The sequence below is a fragment of the Lolium rigidum genome, chromosome 1, assembly GCF_022539505.1.
Source record: "Lolium rigidum isolate FL_2022 chromosome 1, APGP_CSIRO_Lrig_0.1, whole genome shotgun sequence".
Classification (NCBI taxonomy): Eukaryota; Viridiplantae; Streptophyta; class Magnoliopsida; order Poales; family Poaceae; genus Lolium; species Lolium rigidum.
This window is the reverse complement of record NC_061508.1, coordinates 223,122,263-223,148,136: the sequence shown is the minus strand read 5'-3', so window position 1 is coordinate 223,148,136 and position 25,874 is coordinate 223,122,263. Positions and strand designations below refer to the sequence as shown.

The window sequence follows — 25,874 nt, the reverse complement described above, 5'->3', positions numbered from 1 at the left end:
CAGATGCTCATATACACGCGTATACACTTACCCCTATGAGCGCACACACGTACATCTATCCCTGTGAGCACCTTCGAAAGACTGAGCCAACGAATTAGATCTTGAAATTGACGAAGTTGCCACAGACGTCTCGCTGTCGACGGAAAAGTCGCCTGCCTCCCACTGAATGAACTCTTCTAGATAACATTGTCTTATCAACTATTGTATAGAGTTAATAGCATGCATAAAACCACCATTTTTCACGTTAATTTATGTTTTTGGGACAAAATCTCAGCATGTTTTGATTACTTTTTTGCAAAATGTGCTGGTTGTAGATTAATAACGAATTGACATTGTTTGACCCCACTTACAACTGAAAAATCTCAGTTGCAGCATAACTTGCAACTCATAGATGCATGAATCACGATGCAATCAAACGGTTGTAGATTAAATTGGTTTGTTCAGCGTGGATGTTTTGCTTTGTTAAGCATGTATCAACATGAAGGGGTTATCCCCCTTTTTGAGGAAGAAGAAGGTACACGCATAACCTGCATGGTGTAGACATCTAACACGCTGTTGATGGTAACTTTTTGGTACAAAATAGGATCTAGATATATAGCCCAAAGCTTCAGGCCTTCCCGAAGAAAGAGTTTTTTTTCTTTTGAGGGAAAAGCCACCACGATGTACTTTATTAATTATGGATCACAAATACATGTTCGCCATCACACTTACACTAAAATTAGAAGGATCATCGTGTCAAACAACTGACACCTCTCCCTCTGAATGTCTAGCTAAATGTGCTGCCATATTGTCTTCTCTAGGACTATGAAAAAGCACAATTGCAGTAAAACTACGACACATCATCGAACACTCTTCATAAATAGCATCCGTCCGACCTAGAGAATTCCTGCCTTGATTCATCACTTCAATAACATTCATTAACATCCATGCAGTCGGAATTGAGTTCAAGCATGTTGCATCCAACTTGTCCTGCCAGGATAAGGCCGTCACTTAGAGCTGTTGATGATGGGTCAGAAATAAACCCCCGAAGAAAGAATTAACAGGCCCCAACATCTGAAGCCGCGTTTAATACCCGATCTGAATTAAACAGAGAAACTGTCACTTTTACTCTCAGATCCGGCCGGAAGCAACGCCACTCGACACGATCAGTAAAGATGGCATGATGGCACCAGATGTCAGAGGAGGACCAAACACAAGCAAGGAGCCCTAAATGAGCAACATGCAAGCCGCGTGCCTAGCATTAGTGCATTACCATACTCAAACACAAGCAAGGGACCCTAAATGAGTACTCCATAGCTAGGCATGGGCCATCACATTTGAAATCTCTAAAACCGATCAAACCCAAGAACAAAGATTAGAAATCTCGCATCCGAACAGACACGATGGCAATCTGCCACTTTCAAAATCAAGGCACATAAGTGAAAGTGAAACTCCGAATATATTCGGTTCGAGCGAGAAGTAGCAGCACACCACACCACGCATTTACAGTAGGGAGGAGAAGATGACGATACATCAGTGATCAGTGTCACCAGACTGAAGTGGTTACGGGCAAATTGATGTAACCACTAAGTACTAAGCAAAAACTAGCTTGCGACGATCTGCCGAGTTCCAGAGGAAGGAACCAGCCGACCGATGGAACTGGAGCTGAAAACATGGCAACTTAGCTAACAAGGAAGAAGTCAGTGGCTGCGGCAAGCCGGCATCGATCACTGGCTGGCGCCGAGCTGCTGCAGCACCGCAGCCATGGCCGGTCGCTGGCCTGGTGCCTCGCTGGTGCACAGCAGCGCGATCCCGACCAGCTTCGCCGCCTCGGGCCTAGAGAACCTGCCCCCGAGGCGCGGGTCCACGACGTCGTCAAGCTTGGCGCCACCGCCGGACTCTTGGCCGCCGACAGGGGAGCGTAGGAGGTGCTGTGAGACCGCCTTCTTCCCCGTGAGCACCTGGAACACAACCACCCCGAAGGCGTACACGTCGCTCTTGTCCGTGAACCGGCCGGTGGTCGTGTACTCGGGCGCCAAGTACCCCATGGCGGCGCTGCCCTTGAGCGTGGAGAAGACCACGTCGTCGGCGAGGAGCTTGTGCACGCCCGAGCCGGAGAGGCGGGGCACGAACAGGTGGTCCACCAGCACCTTGTCTGCCGAGATGTTCTGGTGGACGACATGAGGCTTGCTTGGTTTGCTGCTGTGCAGGTAGTCAATTCCTGAATAAAATTCAGCATTTCAGCATGAGCAGAGTAAAACAAATTCAGTAGAACTGCTTATAAATATCGGAAAAGCAGACCAATGTGCATCACATTCAAACCATCCAGCATTCTTAAATCTTAATGTTTTTACTTAAATGAAATGCACCTTAAGTATGAGAAAAATATTAGTTAAGCTAGCTCGAAAAGCTTCTATTCATGTTTCAACCTATAAAAACAGTGGTGCATATTGTACCTTTGGCAATGCCTTTGATGATGGAGACCCGAGTAGCCCATTCGAGGACCATCCTATCGGCGCTGCCATCCTTGATATCCAAGTACCGAGAGAGGCTACCGTTCGACATGAATTCGTAGACGAGGAAGCACTCCCCTCTGGCCCGGGACCGACAGAAGCCTCTCAGTCCAACAAGGTTCTCGTGTCGCAGCGATGTAAGCGCACGGAGCCCTTTCAAGAAGTCGGCCTCCTCGGACTTGCAGCTGCTCTTGTTGATGCTCTTGACGGCGACGACCGAGCCATCCCGCATTATCCCTCTATGTGTCGCCGTGAAAGTGCTCTTGCCTAGCAGATTGATGTCAGAGAAGTACTGCGTCGCACATTCTACCTCTTCTAGGTTGAACCTGACGCTCGGTGAGCCCTCTGGAGATAGCCTTACTCCTTGCTGCGATCCCTCGGACGAGGTGTCCCAGCCACTCGAGTACTCAACATTGATCAGTGAGGAGGCCGAGCCACTCTTCTGACATGTTTCCTTCTGTTGGTCCCGGCTAAGCCTGCCTTCCAAGTATTCAACAGAGCTACCAACCTTCTGCTTCTGCCGGCGGTGCCACGAGAACACGGACAGACCACAGGCCGCGACTCCGGCTACAATTATGATTGTTCCAGCAAGAACAGCCCCTGAAGAGAGCGTCGACGGTCTCGAGCAGGCGCCATTGTCGCAGTTTTTGTTCAGACTGGTTGTTTGTGGAATTTGCTGTGGCTTGATAGAGGTTGGTTCAGGTTTATGCGGCATTTGATCATCAGTGCTGGCGTCGCCGTCAGGACAGGCTTTCAGAGAATCAAAATGAGACCCGCAAAGCTCTAAATTGTTGTCAAACCTAAATCCCTGATGCAATTTCTTCAGACCTACAACAATCAATGCAGACAATTCAGATGGCAAGCAGCAGAACCTCTGAGATTGTAACCATGAACACCAATATTCAAGACTACCTACCGGAAGGAACACTTCCTGAAAGTGTATTGTTACGGAGGTCCAGTGTTGCAAGCTGTGGGATACCGGCAAGCTTGGAAGGGATGGAGCCAAACAGGCGATTGGAGCTCAAGTCCAGCCGTGTCAACTCCTGCAAGTCTCCCAGAGATGCTGGTATCGCGCCGGTAAGGTGGTTGGACTGAAGGGCAAGAACAGTGAGCTGCTTCAGCTCACCCAACTGAGTTGGGATGCTCCCTGAGAGCTGGTTGTAGCCGAGCTGCAGCACTGCAAGAAACAACATAAGCTTTTCAGCCATTTCCCACTAGAGAAGAACAAGCAGTCACTGATTAAAATTACTTAGTGCTCCACATTTGATAGGATGGTGGAATCAACTTTTTTCCGGGCTAATTAATCAAATCCTGGAAGTAAACAGACGATTCATCCATGGCCATCGTGAGCTGTCGGAACAGTAAATGTACAGGGAATAAATGTGGATCGCATTTCAAAGGAAGGATGCACGCATTAAGTAGCCGTGCAAGCGAGTCCGCATAGGCCAAACCGTGGTCAGAAAAATTCAAAGTTTTTGTCCTTCCATACAGTGCAGGTAATCAGCTACATACAGGAAACTGGGATGGCGAGCCATCGGCAAGACCAAACCAAAATGTACTTGCCAAATTCAAATTCTATGTACTAGATCAGTACCAAATGACATCGATTTCAGGAACAGAAATACATTTTCCTGCCCGGAAGTTTAAAACTGTTTTTCAAGTCACAAATAATGTACTCGCTCACATTAGAGTAAGAAACTAAGATACCATCGAAGAACTCGCTCACCTTGGAGGCGACGGAGGCGGCCGAGCTCGACGGGGATGCTCCCGGAGAGCTTATTTACGCCGAGGTAGAGCTCCGAGAGCTCGGGGAGGTCGCCGAGTTCGCGCGGGATCGCCCCTCTCAGCTCGTTGTAGTGCAGATACAGCCCGGTGAGTCCCGGGAGCATCGCCACCGCCGGCGAGACGCTCCCGGAGAGCCCCCTCCCCTGCAGAGAGACGACGGAGACCCTCCCGCGAGCGTCGCAGGAGACGCCCTCGAAGTAGTCCCCGCGGCCGCACGGATCCCCGCCGCGCGCCCACGACGCCAGCGCCGGCGCGCGCCCCGACGGGTCCAGCGCCGCCTTGAGCTCCATCAGCGCGTCCGTCTCGGCATTGCCGGAGTTTGAAGTAGGGGTTGCCGCGACGGACGAAAGTAGGATCAGGAGCAAGCTGCCCAGCAGGGCGTTCTTGGACGCCATGGGGAAGGGGAAAGCAGAGAACAGCAGTCAGCAGAGTAGCTTCCGGTGTGTCTGTTCATGTGCTAGAGTAGTGAGAATTTGGGGGTTTATAGGGGGTTTGTGGTAAAAACATGGTGTGGCCTTGTGGGAGTGGGGCCAGTCAAAAGATGGACGGTAAAAAGGTGAAAAGAAGAGGGGGTTTACGGGGATTTGCGACAACCAAACGCGTGACACGTGCACGTGTGGTCCGTGCGTATGGAAGACGGACTATCTGTGCCAAGTACGATTGCCCCAAATACCTAAGAAAATGTATGAACTATAATATACTGAAAATTATAGTGTCAAATTTGTATTTGAATAATAAGTTTGTAATAGTATCTTTTACGATACTTTTGCATGTATTATCCGTGAAATTTATGATCAAACTTGGAACATGAAAACTAGGATGCCATGTACAGTACGAGGTAACGAGGAGAGTAGATATTACTATCCTCCCTTCTATATTAACCAGAGTACGCGCCAACGTCTCCTCTCCCCCAAACCTCCCCTCCCCTTCCTCACCGTTGCCTGTGAGCGCCACCGGACGAAGGCCACGCAACGTCGGCGGCGGCTGGGCCTTCTTTCCCCTCGCGTGGTGGTGGCAGCGCGGGCTGCTGCGGCTGGACGGGGCGCAGCTCTGCGCACGGGAGGAGCGGCACGGCGGTAGCGACCTCTCACGCACCTGCGAGAGTGCATGGCGACTGTGTGGTGGTTGTGTGGCGGCGGATCGGTGCGTTCCATGGCAAGAAGCAGGGTGAGGCATCAGTGATCGTCAAGGCGCTGCGAGAGCAGGCATGAGCGGGCTCAGTTTGGGCCAAGTCAGCCCTCACGTCGATCAACACTGTGGCGGTTGTATCGCGCGTGGCGTAGCACCTTGCCTCGTGGTGATGCACAGGCGTGGACATGGGGGTCCTCGGTAGCCATGGACCTCGCGCTCTACGCCATGGTGTGGCCCTTCGGCATTGCTTCGGGCGGCTGGGATGGTCGGTTTTGAAAGATCGAGATGTCGCCTAGAGGGAGGGTGAATAGGCAATTAAAAACTCTTGCGGATTTGTCTTGTAAGAATGCGGAATTAAACTATCGTTTAGTTTACAAGCACAAATCCTAAATATGCTAAGCTCAACTAAGTGTAACAATAGCAACTAGAGCTAAGTAAGATAGGCACAAGATATATGTAGCACAAGTGATAGCAAGATATATGTACTTCAAGCACGATGGCTATCACAAGAAAAGAGAGCTCGGGTATAGAAATAACCGAGGCACGCGGAGACGAGAATGTATTCCCGTGTTCCCTTCCTTTGCAAGAAGGTACGTCATGTTTGGAGGAGTGGAGTGAAGGAGATATGCCCTAGAGGCAATAATAAAGTGGTTATTATTATATATCTTTATGTTTATGATAAATGTTTATATATCATGCTATAATTGTATTAACCGAAACATTTGTACATGTGTGATATGTAGACAAACAAAGAAGTCCCTAGTATGCCTCTTAACTAGCTTGTTGATTAATGGATGATTAGTTTCATAATCATGAACATTGGATGTTATTAATAACAAGGTTATATCATTGTATGAATGATGTAATGGACACACCCAATTAAGCGTAGCATAAGATCTCGTCATTAAGTTATTTGCTATAAGCTTTCGATACATGGTTACCTAGTCCTTATGACCATGAGATCATGTAAATCACTTATACCGGAAAGGTACTTTGATTACATCAAACGCCACTTTGCGTAAATGGGTGGTTATAAAGGTGGGATTAAGTATCCGGAAAGTATGAGTTGAGGCATATGGATCAACAGTGGGATTTGTCCATCCCGATGACGGATAGATATACTCCGGGCCCTCTCGGTGGAATGTCGTCTAATGTCTTGCAAGCATATGAATGAGTTCATAAGAGACCACATACCACGGTACGAGTAAAGAGTACTTGTCGGGAGACGAGGTTGAACAAGGTATAGAGTGATACCGAAGATCAAACCTCGGACAAGTAAAATATCGCGAGACAAAGGGAATTGGTAATGTATGTGAATGGTTCATTCGATCACTAAAGTCATCGTTGAATATGTGGGAGCCATTATGGATCTCCGGATCCCGCTATTGGTTATTGGTCGGAGTGAGTACTCAACCATGTCCGCATAGTTCTCGAACCGTAGGGTGACACACTTAAAGTTGGATGTTGAAATGGTAGAACTTGAATAAGGAATGGAGTTCGAATATTTGTTCGGAGTCCCGGATGAGATCCCGGACATCACGAGGAGTTCCGGAATGGTCCGGAGAATAAGATTCATATATAGGATGTCATTTTATGTGAAATAAAATGTCGCGGAAGGTTCTATGGAAGGTTCTAGAAGGTTCTAGAAAAGTCCGGAAGAAACCACCAAGGAAGGTGGAGTCCACATGGGACTCCACCTCCATGGCCGGCCAACCCTAGTGGGGGAGGAGTCCCAAGTGGACTCCCCTAGGGGGCCGGCCACCCTCCATATGGGAGGTGGAACTCCCACCTTGGTGGGAGTCCTAGCTTGGCTAGGTTTCCCCCTCCCTATGGAAGGTTTTTGGTTCGGGTCTTATTCGAAGACTTGGACACCACCTCTTGGGGTTCCACCTATATAATGAGGGGCATAGGGGAGGGGGCCGGCCACACCAAAGCACCACAAGGTGGCCGCACCACTAGATGGCCGGCGCCCCCTCCCAAACCCTAGCCGCCCCCTCTCTCCTCTATAGTTCCCGCACGCTTAGCGAAGCTCCGCCGGACTTCTCCACCACCACCGACACCACGCCGTCGTGCTGTCGGATTCAAGAGGAGCTACTACTTCCGCTGCCCGCCGGAACGGGGAGGTGGACGTCGTCTTCATCAACAACCGAACGTGTGACCGAGTACGGAGGTGCTGCCCGTTCGTGGCGCCGGAACCGATCGTGATCAAGATCTTCTACGCGCTTTTGCAAGCGGCAAGTGATCGTCTACCGCAGCAATAAGAGCCTACTCTTATAGGCTTTGGAATCTCTTCAAGGGTTAGTCTTGATCATCCCCTCGTTGCTACCGTCTTCTAGATTGCATCTTGGCTTGGATTGCGTGTTCGCGGTAGGAAAATTTTTGTTTTCTATGCAACGTTATCCTACGGTGGTATCGAGCCGTGTCTATGCATAGATGGTTGCACGAGTAGAACACAATGGTTTTGTGGGCGTTGATGCTCTTGTTATCTTTAGTTTGAGTACTTTGCATCTTTGCGGTATAGTGGGATGAAGCGGCTCGGACTAACTTTACATGACCGCGTTCATGAGACTTGTTCCTCGTTCGACATGCAACTTGTATTGCATAAGAGGCTTTGCGGGTGTCTGTCTCTCCTACTATAGTAAAGATTCAATTTACTCTTCTATTGACAACATTAGTATCAACGTTGTGGTTCATGTTCGTAGGTAGATTAGATCTATATCGAAAACCCTAAACCACGTAAAATATGCAAACCAAATTAGAGAGCGTCTAACTTGTTTTTGCAGGGTTTGGTGATGTGATATGGCCATAATGTGATGATGAATATGTATGAGATGATCATTATTGTATTGTGGCAACCGGCAGGAGCCTTATGGTTGTCTTTAATTTTCATGTTGAGTAGTATTTCAAAGTAGTTGTAATAGTTGCTACATGAGGTGAACAACCATGAAGCCGGCGCCATGAACCTTGACGCTACGCCGACGATGATGGAGATCATGCCCGAAGATGATGGAGATCATGTCCGTGCTTTGGAGATGAAGATCAAAGGCGCAAAGACAAAAGGGCCATATCATATCACATATGAACTGCATGTGATGTTAATCCTTTATGCATCTTATTTTGCTTAGATCGCGACGGTAGCATTATAAGATGATCCCTCACATTAATATCAAGATAATAAAGTGTTCTCCCCTTGTATGCACCGTTGTAACGATTCGTCGTTTCGAAGCATCTCGTGATGATCGGATGTGATAGATTCAACGATTCACATACAACGGGTGTAAGCCATGTTGCACACGCGGAATACTTGGGTTTGCTTGACGAGCCTAGCATGTACGGACATGGCCTCGGGACAACGGAAACCGAAAGGTTGAACACGAGTCATATGGATGATATGATCAACATGTTGATGTTCACCATTGAAGCTACATCATCTCACGTGATGATCGGTTTTTGGTGTAGTGAATTTGGATCGTGTACCACTTAACAACTATGAGGGATGTTGTATTAAGTGGGAGTTCATTAGTAATTAGATTAAAACATGAACTAATTATCATAAACATAGTCTCGAGTAGTATTTTGAATTAATTTTGTAGTATTGGCATCCGTTTACTACTATGCGCTAGTCTTATAATTGAGATAAAAATACTGTTAAAATCTGACTAGAAACTTTACGGATTGGTACCGTATTGTTAATGAATCAAGAAATGATTAAGTCCTATTGCAAACTTTTAGTGAAACTCACTTTGTTGATTCAGAGAGCTATGGTTTCAATTAGTACCTAAAGTTATCTTGTCTCCGTGAAACTTGAAGTTCAAATCTGTTTGAAAAGTAAGGAGCTGAAAATTTAGTTTTCAGAAATAATCAAGATACGAGATATATGTGATATCTAAGACCTTATTGCAAGATGATAGAATAAAAATTTGGTGAGACTACATAAACTCATAAGTTTTATGGGAATGTATGAAGGTTGAAGACGCCAGACGTCACAATCCTCCAACTATTGGGGCACTAATGATATTCGCATATCCATGAAGTTATCATCCTTAGTATGCACCGTTGCTAAGACTCGTCGCTTGAAGCATCACGTGATGATCGGGTGTTATAGATTCTACGTGTGCTTACAACGGTGCAAGCCGATTTGCACATGCAAATACTAAGGTTAAACTTTATGAGCCTAGCATGTACTGGACATGGTCTCGGAAAGTTGTCATGAATTGATGGATAAAATTATGAGTGAAATTGTTCATCATATTACAAAGTTACTAATAGTGAAATCTAGAACACTTGTCATGTGATGATCAACTTCAAAATAAGAACCTCAAGGTTATTGGTATTAGACCAACAAACCTAGAAGTTTTTAATGTTGAAGTGTTTTTCTGAATAATGAGGAAAGCTAAAAGAGAAACCGCAAAAGATATTTTGGCAGAAAGAAAGAAAAGACTAGAAAGTCTAGCTCGGGTGTATATAAATGATATACATGTTATGGTTGTATTCCTAGTTAGGTCACACTATGAAATTCTTGGGTATTAGTACTATATTGGTTGGTATGAAGTGTCATACAAAACAACGCAATACAAGAATACAATGGCCTAAGTGACTGACAAGGAATATGATAGAAATGCACGTCTGGAACAAAATAAAGTGTTATTATGTTCGTCGTTGGCATTCTATCTAGCCCTTAGAATTTATAATAAAGAACTTAATAATTGTTATTTTGCTCTGGTCAAATGAAAACAATGAGTTGTTCAAATTATGACATTACTCCATGTACGATGGATAAGTTATTATAAATCTTAATGGTGAAACACACATACATAAAACTGACGCTAAAATGCCATAAGGCAAATGATTTGAATTCCACTTATTTGTGGAACCGCCATTTAGGTCATGTTAGAAAGGAATGCATGAAGGAACTCCATGCAAATGGTTTTTTTGGAGTCATTTGATTTTTGAATCATTTGGCGCTTGCAAATCTTTTCTAAAAAGAATGACTAAAATACCGTTCATAGGCCAAAAGTTGAACGGGCAACTAACTTAGTGGAAACATACATGCCGATGTATGTGGTTCACTGGGCATAGTTGTGTGCGGGAGATTCTTCTACTTCATGAAAACTTCCAAATTGAGTATATAAATGAGGATATATTCGATAAGGAAGAAGTTTGAAACATTTGATTGGATTCAAATAAAATTCAGCATGAAGTGGAAATCATCGTAATAGAAAAGTCAAATATCTATGATTGGATCATGGTGGAAAATATTTGAATTACGAGTTTTAGCGAACATCTAAGAGAGTTATGAAATTGTTCTACAACTTACGTTTCTTGGAGTATCATATGATGATGAAGTATCCAAGAGATATATCCAAACTTTGTTGGATCAATGATGAGATAAAATATTGATGCCATTATATTTTTGTGGATTATGCTTTAGTGACTACCGCTTTTACACTGAATAGAGCATCATCATGATCCGTTGAAATGACACCATACAAGTTATGGCATGGGTATAAATCCTAATAGTCAACCAAAATCGGATGAATGTCTTTGTTGGTTATCCCCGAGATTTAATTGGGAATTCTTCCCACAAGATAAAGACAAAAGTGTTTGTCAATGTTTCTTATTTCCGAGAAATTGTTTCGAGTGAAGTATTTGAGTGGGAGGACAATATAATTTGATAAGGTTTATGAACCCGAGCATAATGATCGAGTAGCGCAGCATCGAATTAGTTTCGGAAGCGGCCACGACGATCATGGCTCTCATGACTACAAAGTGTTTTAGCCATGGAGATCGAAGTACATATTGAACCTTGTAGGTATGGTTTACTTTGTGATCAAATAAATGATTTGTGGACAAAGGATTGATTTTGAACAATGATAAACCAACTACAAAACAAAGAAGTTATGATGGGCCCTGACTCCGTTAAAATGGCCATGCGCCATGAAATCCAAGATAGATGAATACTTTATGAAAGTAAATGGATCTATGAAATTGATAGACTTGGATGAAATATCCTTGAAGAAAGCTTGATTTATCGAAAAATTGTTTACGACAATGTTCAAAGAGTTGAATACGATAAGATTAGATCTTCCGTAGCAATGCTTATAGTCTATGTGGATTATTCTAGTAATCACTACATATTTCTTTTATGAGATATGCTAGTAGGATGGCAAAATACATTACTTATCAGAAGTATGTATTAAAGGTGTATACAAGATACAACCAAGAGTTTTGCTGGTCCATGGAATACTAGATAGGTATACAAGCTTCAATTGGATGAAGTAAGTATCACGGAGTTGGAATCTTCACTAGATGAAATAGTCAAAGAGTTTTTGATTTCATCAGAGACGATGAAGAGACTTGCATTTGCAAGAAATTAAGTGGGAGCGCTAAGACACATTTATAATACTTTATGTAGGTGACATATAGTTGGTTATAAATGATGTAATTATATACTTGATTAAAAAGGTTTCATTGAGAATTAACTTCAATGAAAGGATATGGATCTGAAACGAATTTAGTGTCAAGATCTATGAAGATAGATTGAAACACATAAATAAGTTTAAGTCAAAGTACATATGATGGATATTGAAGTAGTTCAATATAGAAATATTAAGAAAATGTTCTTGTCATGTGAAGTTTTAACAAGACTTGAGTGTATCTGACACTCAATGAGTAAAAACACATGAGTGATTATAGATCACGAATAATATGTACACAATCGGATATCATGTGCTATAAAGTGTTATGAGCATATACCAGAATGATTCATATGATGATCATTGGACGACAGTAAGAATATCCTTGAGTACTTTAGAAGAACTAAGGATATATATATATATATATATTTTTGTATGAAGAAATGACAAACAAATCGCTGTAAGGTGTTACACCGATATTGGTTTTGTCACATATAAAATATAATTTCAATCTCAAATTAGATTAAGTGTTGTTTAAAAGTAGCACAATGAGCTAGAAGTTGTCTATGCTAGATTTAGAAGAGTTCTAAATATTGTGACGGATTCTACAAAAGAAGGCGAGTATGTCATTGTTTTGACAATAACAAAGGATGTTAAGTCATGAGGTTCTTTGAGAACTTGGTGTATTTCCGACGCAGTCGAACTTTGAAGCTATATTGTGTGTGACAATATTAGTGACATATTTCAGATCGCGGAATTAAGGTTCCACCAAAAGACCAAACATATTTAATGTCGACTCATTTGGAAATGAGTGATGCGTTGAGACGCAAAATGAATTACAAAATACATACGTTTCGAGCGTGTCGATCCGTTGACTAAAAACCTCTCCCGTGAGCAATACATGATAAAGCACCATAAGGCCAAGGTGTTATATCTTTACAAATGTAAACTAGATTATTGACTCTAGTGCAAGTGGGAGATCGAAGGAGATATGCCCTAGAGGCAATAATAAAGTGGTTATTATTATATATCTTTATGTTTATGATAAATGTTTATATATCATGCTATAATTGTATTAACCGAAACATTTGTACATGTGTGATATGTAGACAAACAAAGAAGTCCCTAGTATGCCTCTTAACTAGCTTGTTGATTAATGGATGATTAGTTTCATAATCATGAACATTGGATGTTATTAATAACAAGGTTATATCATTGTATGAATGATGTAATGGACACACCCAATTAAGCGTAGCATAAGATCTCGTCATTAAGTTATTTGCTATAAGCTTTCGATACATGGTTACCTAGTCCTTATGACCATGAGATCATGTAAATCACTTATACCGGAAAGGTACTTTGATTACATCAAACGCCATCTGCGTAAATGGGTGGTTATAAAGGTGGGATTAAGTATCCGGAAAGTATGAGTTGAGGCATATGGATCAACAAGTGGGATTTGTCCATCCCGATGACGGATAGATATACTCTGGGCCCTCTCGGTGGAATGTCGTCTAATGTCTTGCAAGCATATGAATGAGTTCATAAGAGACCACATACCACGGTACGAGTAAAGAGTACTTGTCGGAGACGAGGTTGAACAAGGTATAGAGTGATACCGAAGATCAAACCTCGGACAAGTAAAATATCGCGAGACAAAGGGAATTGGTAATGTATGTGAATGGTTCATTCGATCACTAAAGTCATCGTTGAATATGTGGGAGCCATTATGGATCTCCGGATCCCGCTATTGGTTATTGGTCGGAGTGAGTACTCAACCATGTCCGCATAGTTCTCGAACCGTAGGGTGACACACTTAAAGTTGGATGTTGAAATGGTAGAACTTGAATAAGGAATGGAGTTCGAATATTTGTTCGGAGTCCTGGATGAGATCCCGGACATCACGAGGAGTTCCGAATGGTCCGAGAATAAGATTCATATATAGGATGTCATTTTATGTGAAATAAAATGTCGCGGAAGGTTCTATGGAAGGTTCTAGAAGGTTCTAGAAAAGTCCGGAAGAAACCACCAAGGAAGGTGGAGTCCACATGGGACTCCACCTCCATGGCCGGCCAACCCTAGTGGGGGAGGAGTCCCAAGTGGACTCCCCTTAGGGGGCCGGCCACCCCCATATGGGAGGTGGAACTCCCACCTTGGTGGGAGTCCTAGCTTGGCTAGGTTTCCCCCTCCCTATGGAAGGTTTTTGGTTCGGGTCTTATTCGAAGACTTGGACACCACCTCTTGGGGTTCCACCTATATAATGAGGGGCATAGGGGAGGGGGCCGGCCACACCAAAGCACCACAAGGTGGCCGCACCACTAGATGGCCGGCGCCCCCCTCCCAAACCCTAGCCGCCCCCTCTCCTCTATAGTTCCCGCACGCTTAGCGAAGCTCCGCCGGACTTCTCCACCACCACCGACACCACGCCGTCGTGCTGTCGGATTCAAGAGGAGCTACTACTTCCGCTGCCCGCCGGAACGGGGAGGTGGACGTCGTCTTCATCAACAACCGAACGTGTGACCGAGTACGGAGGTGCTGCCCGTTCGTGGCGCCGGAACCGATCGTGATCAAGATCTTCTACGCGCTTTTGCAAGCGGCAAGTGATCGTCTACCGCAGCAATAAGAGCCTACTCTTATAGGCTTTGGAATCTCTTCAAGGGTTAGTCTTGATCATCCCCTCGTTGCTACCGTCTTCTAGATTGCATCTTGGCTTGGATTGCGTGTTCGCGGTAGGAAAATTTTTGTTTTCTATGCAACGTTATCCTACATGGAGGTCCCACGAAGGATTCCCCGCGCCACGAAGGCTCACCCTATTCTCCGAACCACACCCACGAAAGATAATGGCCCTTTCCTTATGGTTAGCTTTTCCTCCGCTCCGGAGATGGCAAGCTCCACAACCACTTCACAAGCTCCACGAAGGAGAAGCCCGGGCCTCTTCACATCTTCTTGAAGAGATCACCGGAGCACCAACCGCCAAGCCAAGTAGGAGGTTTCCCTCTAAGAGTAACAAGCTCACGGCCTTTCACTCGAACTAATCGTGGTGGAGAGCTCAACACTATGCAATGATGCAAAGCAAGAACACTAGAGGTGTTCAAGTCCTTCACTCTCAAATCCCACCCAAGCAACAAATGCTAAGGTGGGACGGCCGGTCACGCCGGGCGAGAAACCGGGCCAGCAGGTAAAACATGTTATACAAAAACTGTGATAACTTTTGTGTCCGGACCCCGATTGACATGAAACCAATTTTGTTGGAAAGATAACGACGAATAAAATCCCCGATTGACCCCGATTGACATGAAACCAATATGGAGACTCCTCACAGGATATTTTTAGATGTTTTTAGAGAGGGAGTCTCCCACCGTCAAGAAACGGTGAAGACGTCCAAACTCGAAAACGCAATAGAAGATGCATGCGGATTCCGTTTTCGATGAACTTGGGCTTGTTGTAAAGCTAGCAACAAGCTCAAGAACCTCTCACAGAGAAACACCAAGGAACAATAGGGATATGCAAATGATTGAGCTCCCTAAGACGATGTGATCAAGTTACCCAACCGAAAGCCCCTCTTGATAGTGCGGCTATCTATCCTATAATCCGGTCTCCCAACAACCACCTTGAGACCGGTAAAAGGAAAACCTAGCAAGGTCATACCTTTGCCTTGTGCATCCCGCTTGATCTTGATGATAGCTCTTCAAGCTCCACTCAAGCCGGAATGCCTTACTTGATAATCGTTACTTCGTGAAGACTCACAAATGCTCCCTCATACACTATGATGGGGAAGCTCCATTGATGTACATCTTCACATGTCCATTATCATGAAATGGACGGCAAGCTTCAAGCATATGATCCTCTCGAGATGCTCAACTTGAACTTGCCCAACTCAACCTTGTATCTTCTCATACTCTATCATACTATCTTGAGGTATATAAAGAATTCTTCACTTGGAATCAAGCTCTCAAGATCTTGATCATTCATTGCTTATCACATAGGATAGAGCATGGCTAATATTTGAGTTCCACATAAGAACTCCATCTTCATTTCTTCTTCTTGATCATATCACATATATATCTTCAAATCGATGATCTTGATGCCAATACACAAGGTATATCTTTATCTTCATGGCATCCATACTTGAATTCAACACATGGAATACAAGTAGTACCTATGGAATATTCCTTCATATAAACTCAATGAAAACATTAGTCCATAGGGGTTGTCATTAATTACCAAAACCACACATAGGGGCAATATACCCTTACAGTTTTTGTGGAGCCCGGCCTAAATAAAGGAGGCGGTCATAGGATCCCTCTAACGCCATGACAAAGATTTACTTGACGCATGTCTTCATTGATTTGGATGGAGTGTCGAGTTTCGGAAGGCTTTGCCAGTGAAGTCCAAATGAACGACATGCATCGAGTTTGCCCGATCGGATGGCGCATAACCGTGTTCTTTTTTACTGTTTGGTTTCAGAGGAAGCAATGCGAAGCTCTGCGAGTTGTTGTCATTGTGGGACATGTTTTAGTTCCATGGTGAAGTCACACACGCAAAATGGCATGGACTACGAGATCTGGGGACTAGTAGTGGTGGCTTGAGTTCTGGTGATGATGAGATTTTGGCTTGGTGATTCGTGACTTAGAGCAACGACATTGGCAAGTAGGGGCGGCACCACATGAGAAATTCAGAGACTAAACTTGCATGGTGAAATCCCCAAGGTTGGCATTAATTGGTTGTGTCTGGCAATGGCCTTGATGAAGGCATTGTTTTGTGAGCGTGGACTTTCTCCTGCATGAAAATATAAGATTGCTGATCAGGACGATGACGATGGTTGTGCATTGTTCTCTTCTTGGAGGCGTCACTTTGGAGAAGATGGATTTCTGGGGTTATCTTGGTGGTTTTGGTTCGCTGCTGCAAGGAGTATATCATTGTAGCCTGACTTTTTCTGTAATTCTTCTTTAACTTTTTGATGTGTGCATCTGCATTGCCTTAGGGCAGTGCATTGTTGCAGAGGTTGTGTGTAATTGGTATTTCTCGATATTAGTATATTTCTCTTATAAAAAACTAGCCAGAGTACATACATATATATATATATATATATATATATATATATCTAGATGTGTTTTATTATGCAGATAATGCAAATCTAAATAAACCTTTGACACTAGTATATAGGTGCATCGTAATAAAAACGCGAGATTTTTTTTATTTATCTAGTGCATGTCATAGTTATCATAAAAGGGGTAAATGTTCAAGAAATTTTTACAACTTGTTCTCTTTAACAAAAACGACTTCTACAAGAAAAGAAATCCAATGATGTGAAATCAAAGTTTATTTGCAAGTCTAGAGGCCATAGGTTCGGGAGATTTTTCATGGAAAATAATTATACGAAGAACAAGTTCTACAACTAGAGAAGAACATAAGTATACTTATGAGCCCGCATCGATTTAAACTTTATTACCTTGTGGGGCATCTGGCATAACCATAATTAGATTACACATAACAAAAAGCCAGCCCCAGTGGAAGCTTCAAAACGATTTCTTATGAGCTACATGAATTCCCTACTGCTTATTAAACAGCACCCACTAATGAAGATCCTAAAGGCAAGCAAGTGATTGATGTGGTAAAGGGTTTTACAAAATGTACCACACCAAAGGCGAAGCCCCCAATCAAGCAACAATGGAGGCCACCGGAGAGCGGTATGCACAAGCTGAATGTGGATGGGGCCTTCTCCTCGGACGGACGCGCCGGTGCGGGCATGGTGCTTAGAGATGCTGATGGTGTTGTAGCTTTGCAGCCTGCGGGTGCTTAAAAGGATGTGCGGATGCCTTGGACGCGGAATTGCAGGCAATGGAGGAAGGCCTTGAGCTCGCCTTGAGGTGGTCGACTGAAACCTTCATCCTGGAGTCCGACTGCGCGGAAGCAATAAGCCTGATCTTGGAGGGGAGCTCCAACATGTCCAGATACGCTCGGAGAATCACTGTCTTTAGAGATAAAAATTAGGGAAAAAGAGATAAGAGTCTTGAAAGTTAGTCGGGAGGCAAACACGGTGAGCCATGGGTTAGCTTTCATAGGAAGAGTGCAAGAGAGGACCACTATGTGGTTGCAAAACTTACCGTTAGAAATCGATGAGGCGATTAAGGCGGATTGTAATGCTCTGGATGCTTAATAAAATCTCTTTTTCCCCTGCAAAAAAAATAAGAGAGATTGTGCATCCATTTATCCATCCTAATAGGCTAGACCCACACATTACGCATATGCATAATTCCTTTGAAGTTCTGTTTTCGCAAAAAGTAAATTGGTCGGTGGAACTGGATAGCAAATTATTGATTATAGTTTAGTCCAAGGTCATGTTTGATTTAAAGAATTACATATAGGAAATTCGTAGGATTTAATTATATAGAAAAAATTCCTGTAATTATTATTTGACTTATAGGATTGATTTCAAACAAATTCTTTGCATTAAATTTCATAGGAAATATAGCATCTACTCATGCATTTCTTTCAAAAACATTTGCTTTTCATGTGGTAAAAAAAACTTTGGTTCATATGAATTTTTATAGGATTGAAGTGGATATGACATCGCAATCCTATATATTTAATGTTTTTCTTATCATATGAATAAACAGGTTCTAAAACGAGATAGCAGAAGTGGCCGACGTTGGCATGGCGCTGGATCAAACAAGGCGACGTTTGAAAGGATGCTCTTCATTCTACGGACGGCGTCAGCCAAGGATTATATTCTGGCGGCATGTCGGATAGATACTCGGCGCGGTATTTTCTGCAAACATTGACCATTCATAATGAGCAGAGCATATCTAGTGATACCACCCTTTAGATGATACCGTACAAAAAAACGTATTTTTATACGTGCCAAAAAAATATACGAAAAAATGTGAGTGCTCATGAAGCATGTCCCTACAACATCACAAAATTTCATATCCAAAATCAACATGAACACTGAGAAACAAAAAAAGAGAAAACCAGTATGAATAGTGCTACCTAGTGTCACAAAAAGACAAAATCAGGAAATGACACTATTCATGCTAATTTTCTCTTTTTTGTTTCTCAGTGTCCATGTCAATTTTGGATATGAAATTTTGTGATGATGTAGGGACATGCTTCATGAGCACTCACATTTTTTCGTATAATTTTTTGGCACGTATAAAAATACGTTTTTCTGTACGGTATCACGGTATCATTTAAAGGTTGGTATCACTAGATATGTTCTCATCGCGGTACATGTCACCGTAGTCACTCTCTACTTTAGGGCATGCTACGGCCGCTGCCACACTGATTAGGGAAAGTTCGCTTTGTCAAACGTAGATCACGTATGTTTCGGGGAAGGGGGAACTGCTTACCATCTTAATTGAGTGTAGCTATTTCTGTATATGTAGGGTATATCAAGTGTACAATACATGTATATAAGTTATATGCGAATCTATATAGTCTAACACCTCCCCTAACCAAATTTAGCAGGTTAAGATTGTGTGTACATCCCTTAAAGTAAGGTAGTGACAATGACTTACTGAACCTTCTGATAGATGAATTTGATTTGCAGTAGCTTTTGTGCAATACGGTTCCTTATAAAATAATAGTCAACTTTAATATTTTTTATTCAGACATGAAATATTGGATTAGATAAAAAAAAAGTATGTAGCACGGATGTTACCGCACTCCCACACCAAAGAACTGAAGGTTGATCTTAAGAACTAGTATTGCTTTTTTACGAGGTTCCAAGCAATCAAATTTGGACAAAAGAACATTACTAGGTAAGATCGCAGTAACTAATTCAAAAGCAGAGCAATCCCTAGTCGCTCTAAGAGCAATTCCAATAGTATAGCCAACTGTTGGCTATAACAAGATGTCATATCATTTGTAGTCATCATATAGTTAACATGTACAATAGTTGGCTATAAGAATGTAGTACTTTACTAATATATGGCCCACATTCCACTCTCACAAGGTACCTAGAAAGCACGTCTAGAGTATTCATTATCGATAATGTCACCTCCCTTCTCTCTCCTCTTCTCTCTCCTCCAACTCATTTAAAATATATTATTTAATGTCTTATAGTCAGCTGACTAGACTTTATTGTACTTGCTCTAAGCAGGACCTGCTACGCCCACTTGCCACAATGATTAGGGAGAAGAATTCACTTGCTAATTCAGGTAAGCATCTGGGTAACTAATTCGAAAACAAATCTCCGTACGGCCATCACACGCCAAAGCACGCGAGCTTTTGGGTGGACGCCAGCCTGCCCTGTCAAATCCGACGCTAGAAAAACAATTACCTGTCGTGTCAAGCGCGATGTGCGATCTGCATGGCATTGCATCTGTTATCCTGTTAATCCGATCGAGAAGCAGTTTCGAAAATTTGAAATCAACAGGGAGCGTCTGGGTTGGTCGGAGTATTAAATCGGAGCGCCGCACGGCACCGCATCGAGCGCATAAATAAATGGGTCAAGGGGGGAACACGGCGGGCCCTCTGGCCTGGTGGAGCGCGCGCGCAAAGCCGGAGTTAAGAGGCCACGTGCGGACGGCCCACTCGGGCGGCGCTTTCGAATTTCGGATTCATCGGCAACGGCCTCGGCTCGCGGGTTGGAACAACAGGCCCAGCGCCATGCGGTTTGCTTTTTTTTTTTTTTTTTTGCGACTTGCCATGCGGTTTGCTAGCATCCTGCTCGTTCCTGTTTGGTTTTCCTCTCCAGATTGGATCGAGATTTTGTCTTTTGGGTGGTTCATGGTTGATTGATGTCGAGCGTGTGATCACGGGTGCCAACAGGAACTCTTCACCTTCCATTTCACCGGAAATACACGTCACTTGGTTCAGTCACCCCTCTCCGTTCTGGTGAATAAGTCGCGTATGTTTTTCAACATTTAGGACATTTTAAACAGGACGATCCAAAACGGCCACCCAAATTGTTTTTTTTTATTTCGTTGAGCATGTTTTGTAAATTGTAAAAGATATCATCTTATAGCTTAATTTTTTTGTTATTATTTAAAGATTAAACCTTCTGAACTTTGTTATTCGACCCGACCGAATAATAAATCGGTTGAGACCCATTTTTTTTTTTGCCTGAGGCATCTCACAATTGATGTTGCTTGGATATGCAATTGCATAATGCGGAGTACTTGCAATCCTTTATCCTTAAGAAACACGCTAGTGATCGTTCTATCACGACAGGGCCTTGTTAGTCGGTCTTTAGCGTGTTCAAATATTTCCGTGTTGGTTTTCCGTTGTTGTGAAATCGGAACTACTATGTTTTTTGAGTTCTTCATCTGAACATCGTGCAATGACCTGCAATGTGTGGTTCGATGGTGAAGATCTTCTTTGGAGCGGGTCTTGCCCATCCCCTTTTCGAGGCTCCTTATCAGAGTCGGAGCTGCCCATTCTGTTCAAGTAGTCACCGGTTTGCATAGGCCGGCTTGAGCACCACAGTGACGCTACGATGAGGTCTCCTTTTGTAGTCGTCTTTGGCAGAGTCGAAGTCCTGTTGAGTAATCCTCGCTTCGGTTGTGTGTGTAGCTTATGTGGTTGCGTGTCCTTACGGCAGTTCAACGATGATCAGCGAGGGGGTCTGTACCTTTTTCGGTCTGTATTTCGCTAATAACCCGTCGAAACTCTCTCTTCTTGTTTATTATAATGAATAATGGCAAGTCATTTGCCTTGTTTAAAAAACATGTAAGAAACCGAGAAGATTCATATTGCTACCTCCGTCCCGGTTTACAGGTCCTACGCGTATCCCTAGGTTGTTAATTTTACCAACGTAACACAAAATATATACTACAAAACATATATCATTAGAAAGCTCAGATGTTGTACTTTCTAATGGTATAATTTTTATAGTGTAAAATTTATATAATACTAGTTAAATTGATGATCTTGGGAGACTTGTAGGCCCTGTAAACCGGGACGGAGGGATATAATTGAGCAATCTTGATGAGTCACATGTATAGCTATATATCCATTTGCGGCAAATAAATACAACAATATGTGTCACACTCACACGTATCCTTCCTCCACTGGTATACCCAAAACAGTCACCGAGATTACTTCACTAATTCCTTGTGCGCGCCATGTAGATCCTGGCCGGTTAACTTTTGGGGGTTTAATCTTGGTTCAGTGAACTCTGTATCCGATAGCACCCCCGGGTATTTTTCTGTAACGACCGAAGATATCCCACATCTTGGGCCGGGTGCTCAACACTGCATCGACTGAACTATCATGGCTGCACATGAGCTCGAGCGCCGTCTCGAGGCTGGCGGCAACCTCTGATATGGCCGGTCGGTCCTTCCCCTCCATCTGCACGCAGCGTGCTGCCGTCCGTGCCACGTACTCCAGCGCCTGGAGCTGCCGCGGCGTTGGCTCCGGTGCTGGGCGCTTGTCCAGCAGCTCCCCAAGATCGCCGGACTCAATGATGGGCAGCGCGAAGCAAACCATGTCAAGTTGTGGCTTCACCATTGCCTGGTTCCCTGTTAGAACCTCGAGCATCAACACGCCCAAGCTGTAAACGTCGCTTGCCGGCTTCAGACGGCCTGTTTGGAAGTATTCCGGATCGAGGTACCCGAAGGTGCCTACGACGGCGTGTGTGTCATCCTCGTTCCTCGTGTGCCAGGCGACCGACAGACCGAAGTCGGACAGGCGCGGAACCCAGCTGGAGTCAAGAAGGATGTTGGACGACTTGATGTCGCGGTGGATGACCCGCGGCATGGCGTGGCAGTGCAAGTGCTCGATGGCGCGCGACACGCCCAGGAGCACATCGATGCGCATCTTCCAGGACACCGTCAAGGGGGACGACGAGGACCGGCGGTGCAGGTGGTCGTGGAGGTCTCCGTTCTCCATGTACTCGTAGACCAATAACTGCTCCAGCTCCATTCTCCGGCCGCGGATCCAGCGCTTGTCCTTGCACCACCCAGTGAGGTGGATGATGTTCTTGTGCCGGAGCCGGGACAGGATGGCCAACTCCGTGCTGAACTCGTCCTCGAGAGTGTCACTCCGGTACCGGACGCACTTGATGGCCACCTTCCGCTCGTCGGGAAGTTTGCCCCTGTACACCGCCGTTCCGAAGCCGCCAGAAGCCCAGAACCGATCTTGTTGCCAGGGGCGAAGTTATCGGTGGCCCCCACGATCTCTGCCAACGTGAACTCTTCGGTTCCATGCGGTAGAACCTCTTGACCGACCTCTGCAGGCTCCTGAGGAACAAACTACCACAACTGAGTACTGTCTGCTGAGCTTATCTTCAGCGCGATACGATTGAATAACACTCGTGTTTGATCAATTTGCACTGTGTTTAACATACCTGCACCTGGGGCGAACTGGATGAACTTGTGGCGCTATCTGGAACGAGAATGTTGTAGATTCGGTCGAGGCGTCGTGTTATGCCTATGTGGCTGATCATGGGGAAGAGGATGAGGTAGGAGTCGATCCTGCTCTGAACGTCCCTGAATCTTTCGGCCTGCCTTCCGGCTATGGCGAATTGGTACGCCAGGCTCCTCCCCTGGCAGGAGATGACGAGCTCGTGCGCTTCATGGAGCGTGTCGCCCAGCCCAGCCAGCGGCCGGACCGCCTCCGGAGACGCCTCCAGGTACGGCAGCAGCTCCGCGATCATGAGGACCCGGCGTGCCACCTGCTCGCACTCCCTTCTGTTCTGCCGAGCCGTCAGCGCAGCCTGCATGATCATGGAGATGAGCCCGCCGACGTCCGCGCCGACCAGCTGCGCCACCGTCGCCGCCTGACCCAGCCCGGTCCACAGCGCCATGGCAGCCGCGTAGTGATCCGCACGCAGGATCGAGGCTCGGAAGTATTGCGTGGATGCCTTTGATTCACGTTGGAACCGCTCTGTGGTTGTGCTTTGCGGCGCGGAGAGCAGAACCGGAACAACGCGGTGTCATCGGTGGGGGGCCTGGGGGCGAGACGCGGATGCGTTTGACTTCCACGACTGCTTGGGTCGTCGTGACCAATTCACCGTACGTTGCTTGCATGCTCGTCTCGTCGAAACCACGAGGAAGTTATGCTAGTGTGCGGGATTATGTCAAAGGCACGCCTACATCTCAGGCGACTGAGAGATTTACGACATACCAGCCATAACGCTCTCCCTCTCCCTTATCTCTATCTACAGTAGAGAGACGAAAAGGGAGGAGCCTAGTTTCCCTTCGTCCACCGCTGCCGGCGAGGGCGCTGGCTCCCTCTCTCTTCTCTCGTCGCTCCGGCGGCAGGGGGAGAGTGGGAGAGCTCCAGCTCCTTTGGCCTGGCGTGTAGATAGGTGTAGGGTAGGTCTTTTGGGTGGTGGCGCTCGGTCGGTGTCGACGCCGCCGCCGCAAATAAGGTGTTCCGGGCCTCTGCCTCGACGGCGCTCTGCGGCGACGAAGAGGAGCCGCGAACATGTATCTTCGCCGCTCGTTCTGGACGGCGGAGGTTGGGTTCCCAGACGAGTTCTTTGAGGCGTTGGCGGAGCTCTTGTCAGGGGATTTTGTTCTTCTGCTTCTACCACGCCACGGCGTCGTCTCCTCCAGCGCCGCCGGGAAGCTAGAAGAAGGTGTACAGGAGTGAAGTTGGCTGCTGCTGACGCTGCCCTTGGTGGAGGTCTTGGCAATCGGGAGAGGATAGTGGTTCGGGAGCGGACTGAAGGCCCGTCGGCGGCAGCTCTGCCGATTTTCCCCGTTTTGTCCGGTGTGCTTCGGTGGAGTTGGGCTTCGATCTACAGCATGGGGATGATCCCTGGTCGATGCGCCCCAACGTCAACAGAGCTTCTCCTTCGACTCATAAAGCCAGCGACGGCGAGGTGCTGAATCGGATCCGGTGAGATGTGGAGAAGATGGTGTGCAGGGACTCCCAAGGTCCTTTTTGTTTTTTCATATTTTTTCAGGGGTCTTTCTGCAGTTGTTCCTGGACGCGTGTACTTTCCCGTGTCTTCTGGTGGTTTGTGTGTGTGTTGTATCAGTGATGTTTTAAATTAATGAACACGGTTTACCTCGGGAAATGCACTTTGGCTCATAGGAGCATATGCTCCCATTATGTGAATCCACGTTTCAAAGTGTGAAAAAATTGTAAACTAAATTTTTACATGTACATCTAGACATTTTATGTTGGTACACAAGTTTTCAAAAAAAACTAAAAATAATTGTGGCTCCCGTAAAAAAGACAAGTTTTGATGCTATAACACGACTACGTACAGGATATTTTTTTGTCTTTTTTGTACACGCCATATAAAATGTTGTTTCTCCATGAAAATTTATGCACTAACATAGAATGTCCAGATGTACACCAACAAATTTATATCAGAATTTTTTAACATTTTTAAAATTGTTTTTTAATTATTTTATATAATGAGAGCATTTGCTCCTATGAGCCAAATTGCCACCTCCGTTTACCTCTCACAAACTAATCTACCAAGCTCTGTGCTTTCCTTTGCTGTCTGGAACCGGGGGTTCCCGGTCATGTTTTGCTTACGTTTTCTGGATTTTTCTAAGTTCGATTTGTCTCCACGTCTTCGAGTTTTGTCCACGTGAGCTCTCTCTAGTTCGTTAGCTTGGCCTTATAACCATAAATCTAACCTACAAACAAGCAATATGCCACCAAACAATGTCATTCTGTAGCGCAACATGCTTTTTTTATAGATAAAGGAGCATAGCCGGTGCCTCTACATCCAAAGGATGCACACAACTCTCTGCTTTATTAAATTATTCGCAATGTCTTAAAGGGGATACAAAAATCTACTTGAAGCCTCCTTCCTAGCGACAACTCGCTATCCCTACAATGAAGGGGGTGACCATGAACAAGGCCATACTCCCTGACGGTACACCAACGCATATCATCCAAAAAGCAAAACCCGGAGGGTGTGCTATTGCACAAGTCGCAGAGTTCGCAACCACCATCTATCTCGAACCCATCTCCAAGTGAGATCAACACATTGACCATGCCAAGCCTGCCGTCGATGTCACCATGACGCCAGACAGCTCCACCATCCTGCACACGTCCAACAATCCTCGCCTGTCTTCGATATCCCGCAGCTCCACGTCGTTGAGAATCATCGACAACGACGTGGTAGATGAACACC

The 25,874-nt window shown here is 45.0% G+C and overlaps 1 protein-coding gene and 1 pseudogene across 1 annotated transcript; both read right to left on the bottom strand.

Annotated features, from left to right (window-relative positions):
- Positions 1-1,706: 1,706 nt before the first annotated feature.
- LOC124683211 (LRR receptor kinase BAK1-like) lies at positions 1,707-4,672 on the bottom strand. The gene is made up of 4 exons (XM_047217769.1): positions 4,219-4,672; positions 3,409-3,669; positions 2,436-3,320; positions 1,707-2,200 (listed from the first exon to the last, which is right to left on the bottom strand). The coding sequence occupies exons 1-4, from the start codon at positions 4,670-4,672 to the stop codon at positions 1,707-1,709; spliced, it is 2,094 nt and encodes a 697-aa protein (XP_047073725.1).
- Positions 4,673-21,743: 17,071 nt separating this feature from the next.
- LOC124683210 lies at positions 21,744-23,591 on the bottom strand (annotated as a pseudogene).
- Positions 23,592-25,874: the final 2,283 nt, after the last annotated feature.

Bases quoted from the DNA above. Each gene is read 5' to 3' on its own strand.
- LOC124683211 (XM_047217769.1), bottom strand. From the start codon at position 4,672: ATGGCGTCCAAGAACGCCCTGCTGGGCAGCTTGCTCCTGATCCTACTT. The intron at 3,670-4,218 runs GTGAGCGAGTTC...TGTTTCTTGCAG, and splicing joins CCGCCTCCGTCGCCTCCAAG to TGCTGCAGCTCGGCTACAAC. The intron at 3,321-3,408 runs GTAGGTAGTCTT...TGATTGTTGTAG, and splicing joins TTCAGGAAGTGTTCCTTCCG to GTCTGAAGAAATTGCATCAG.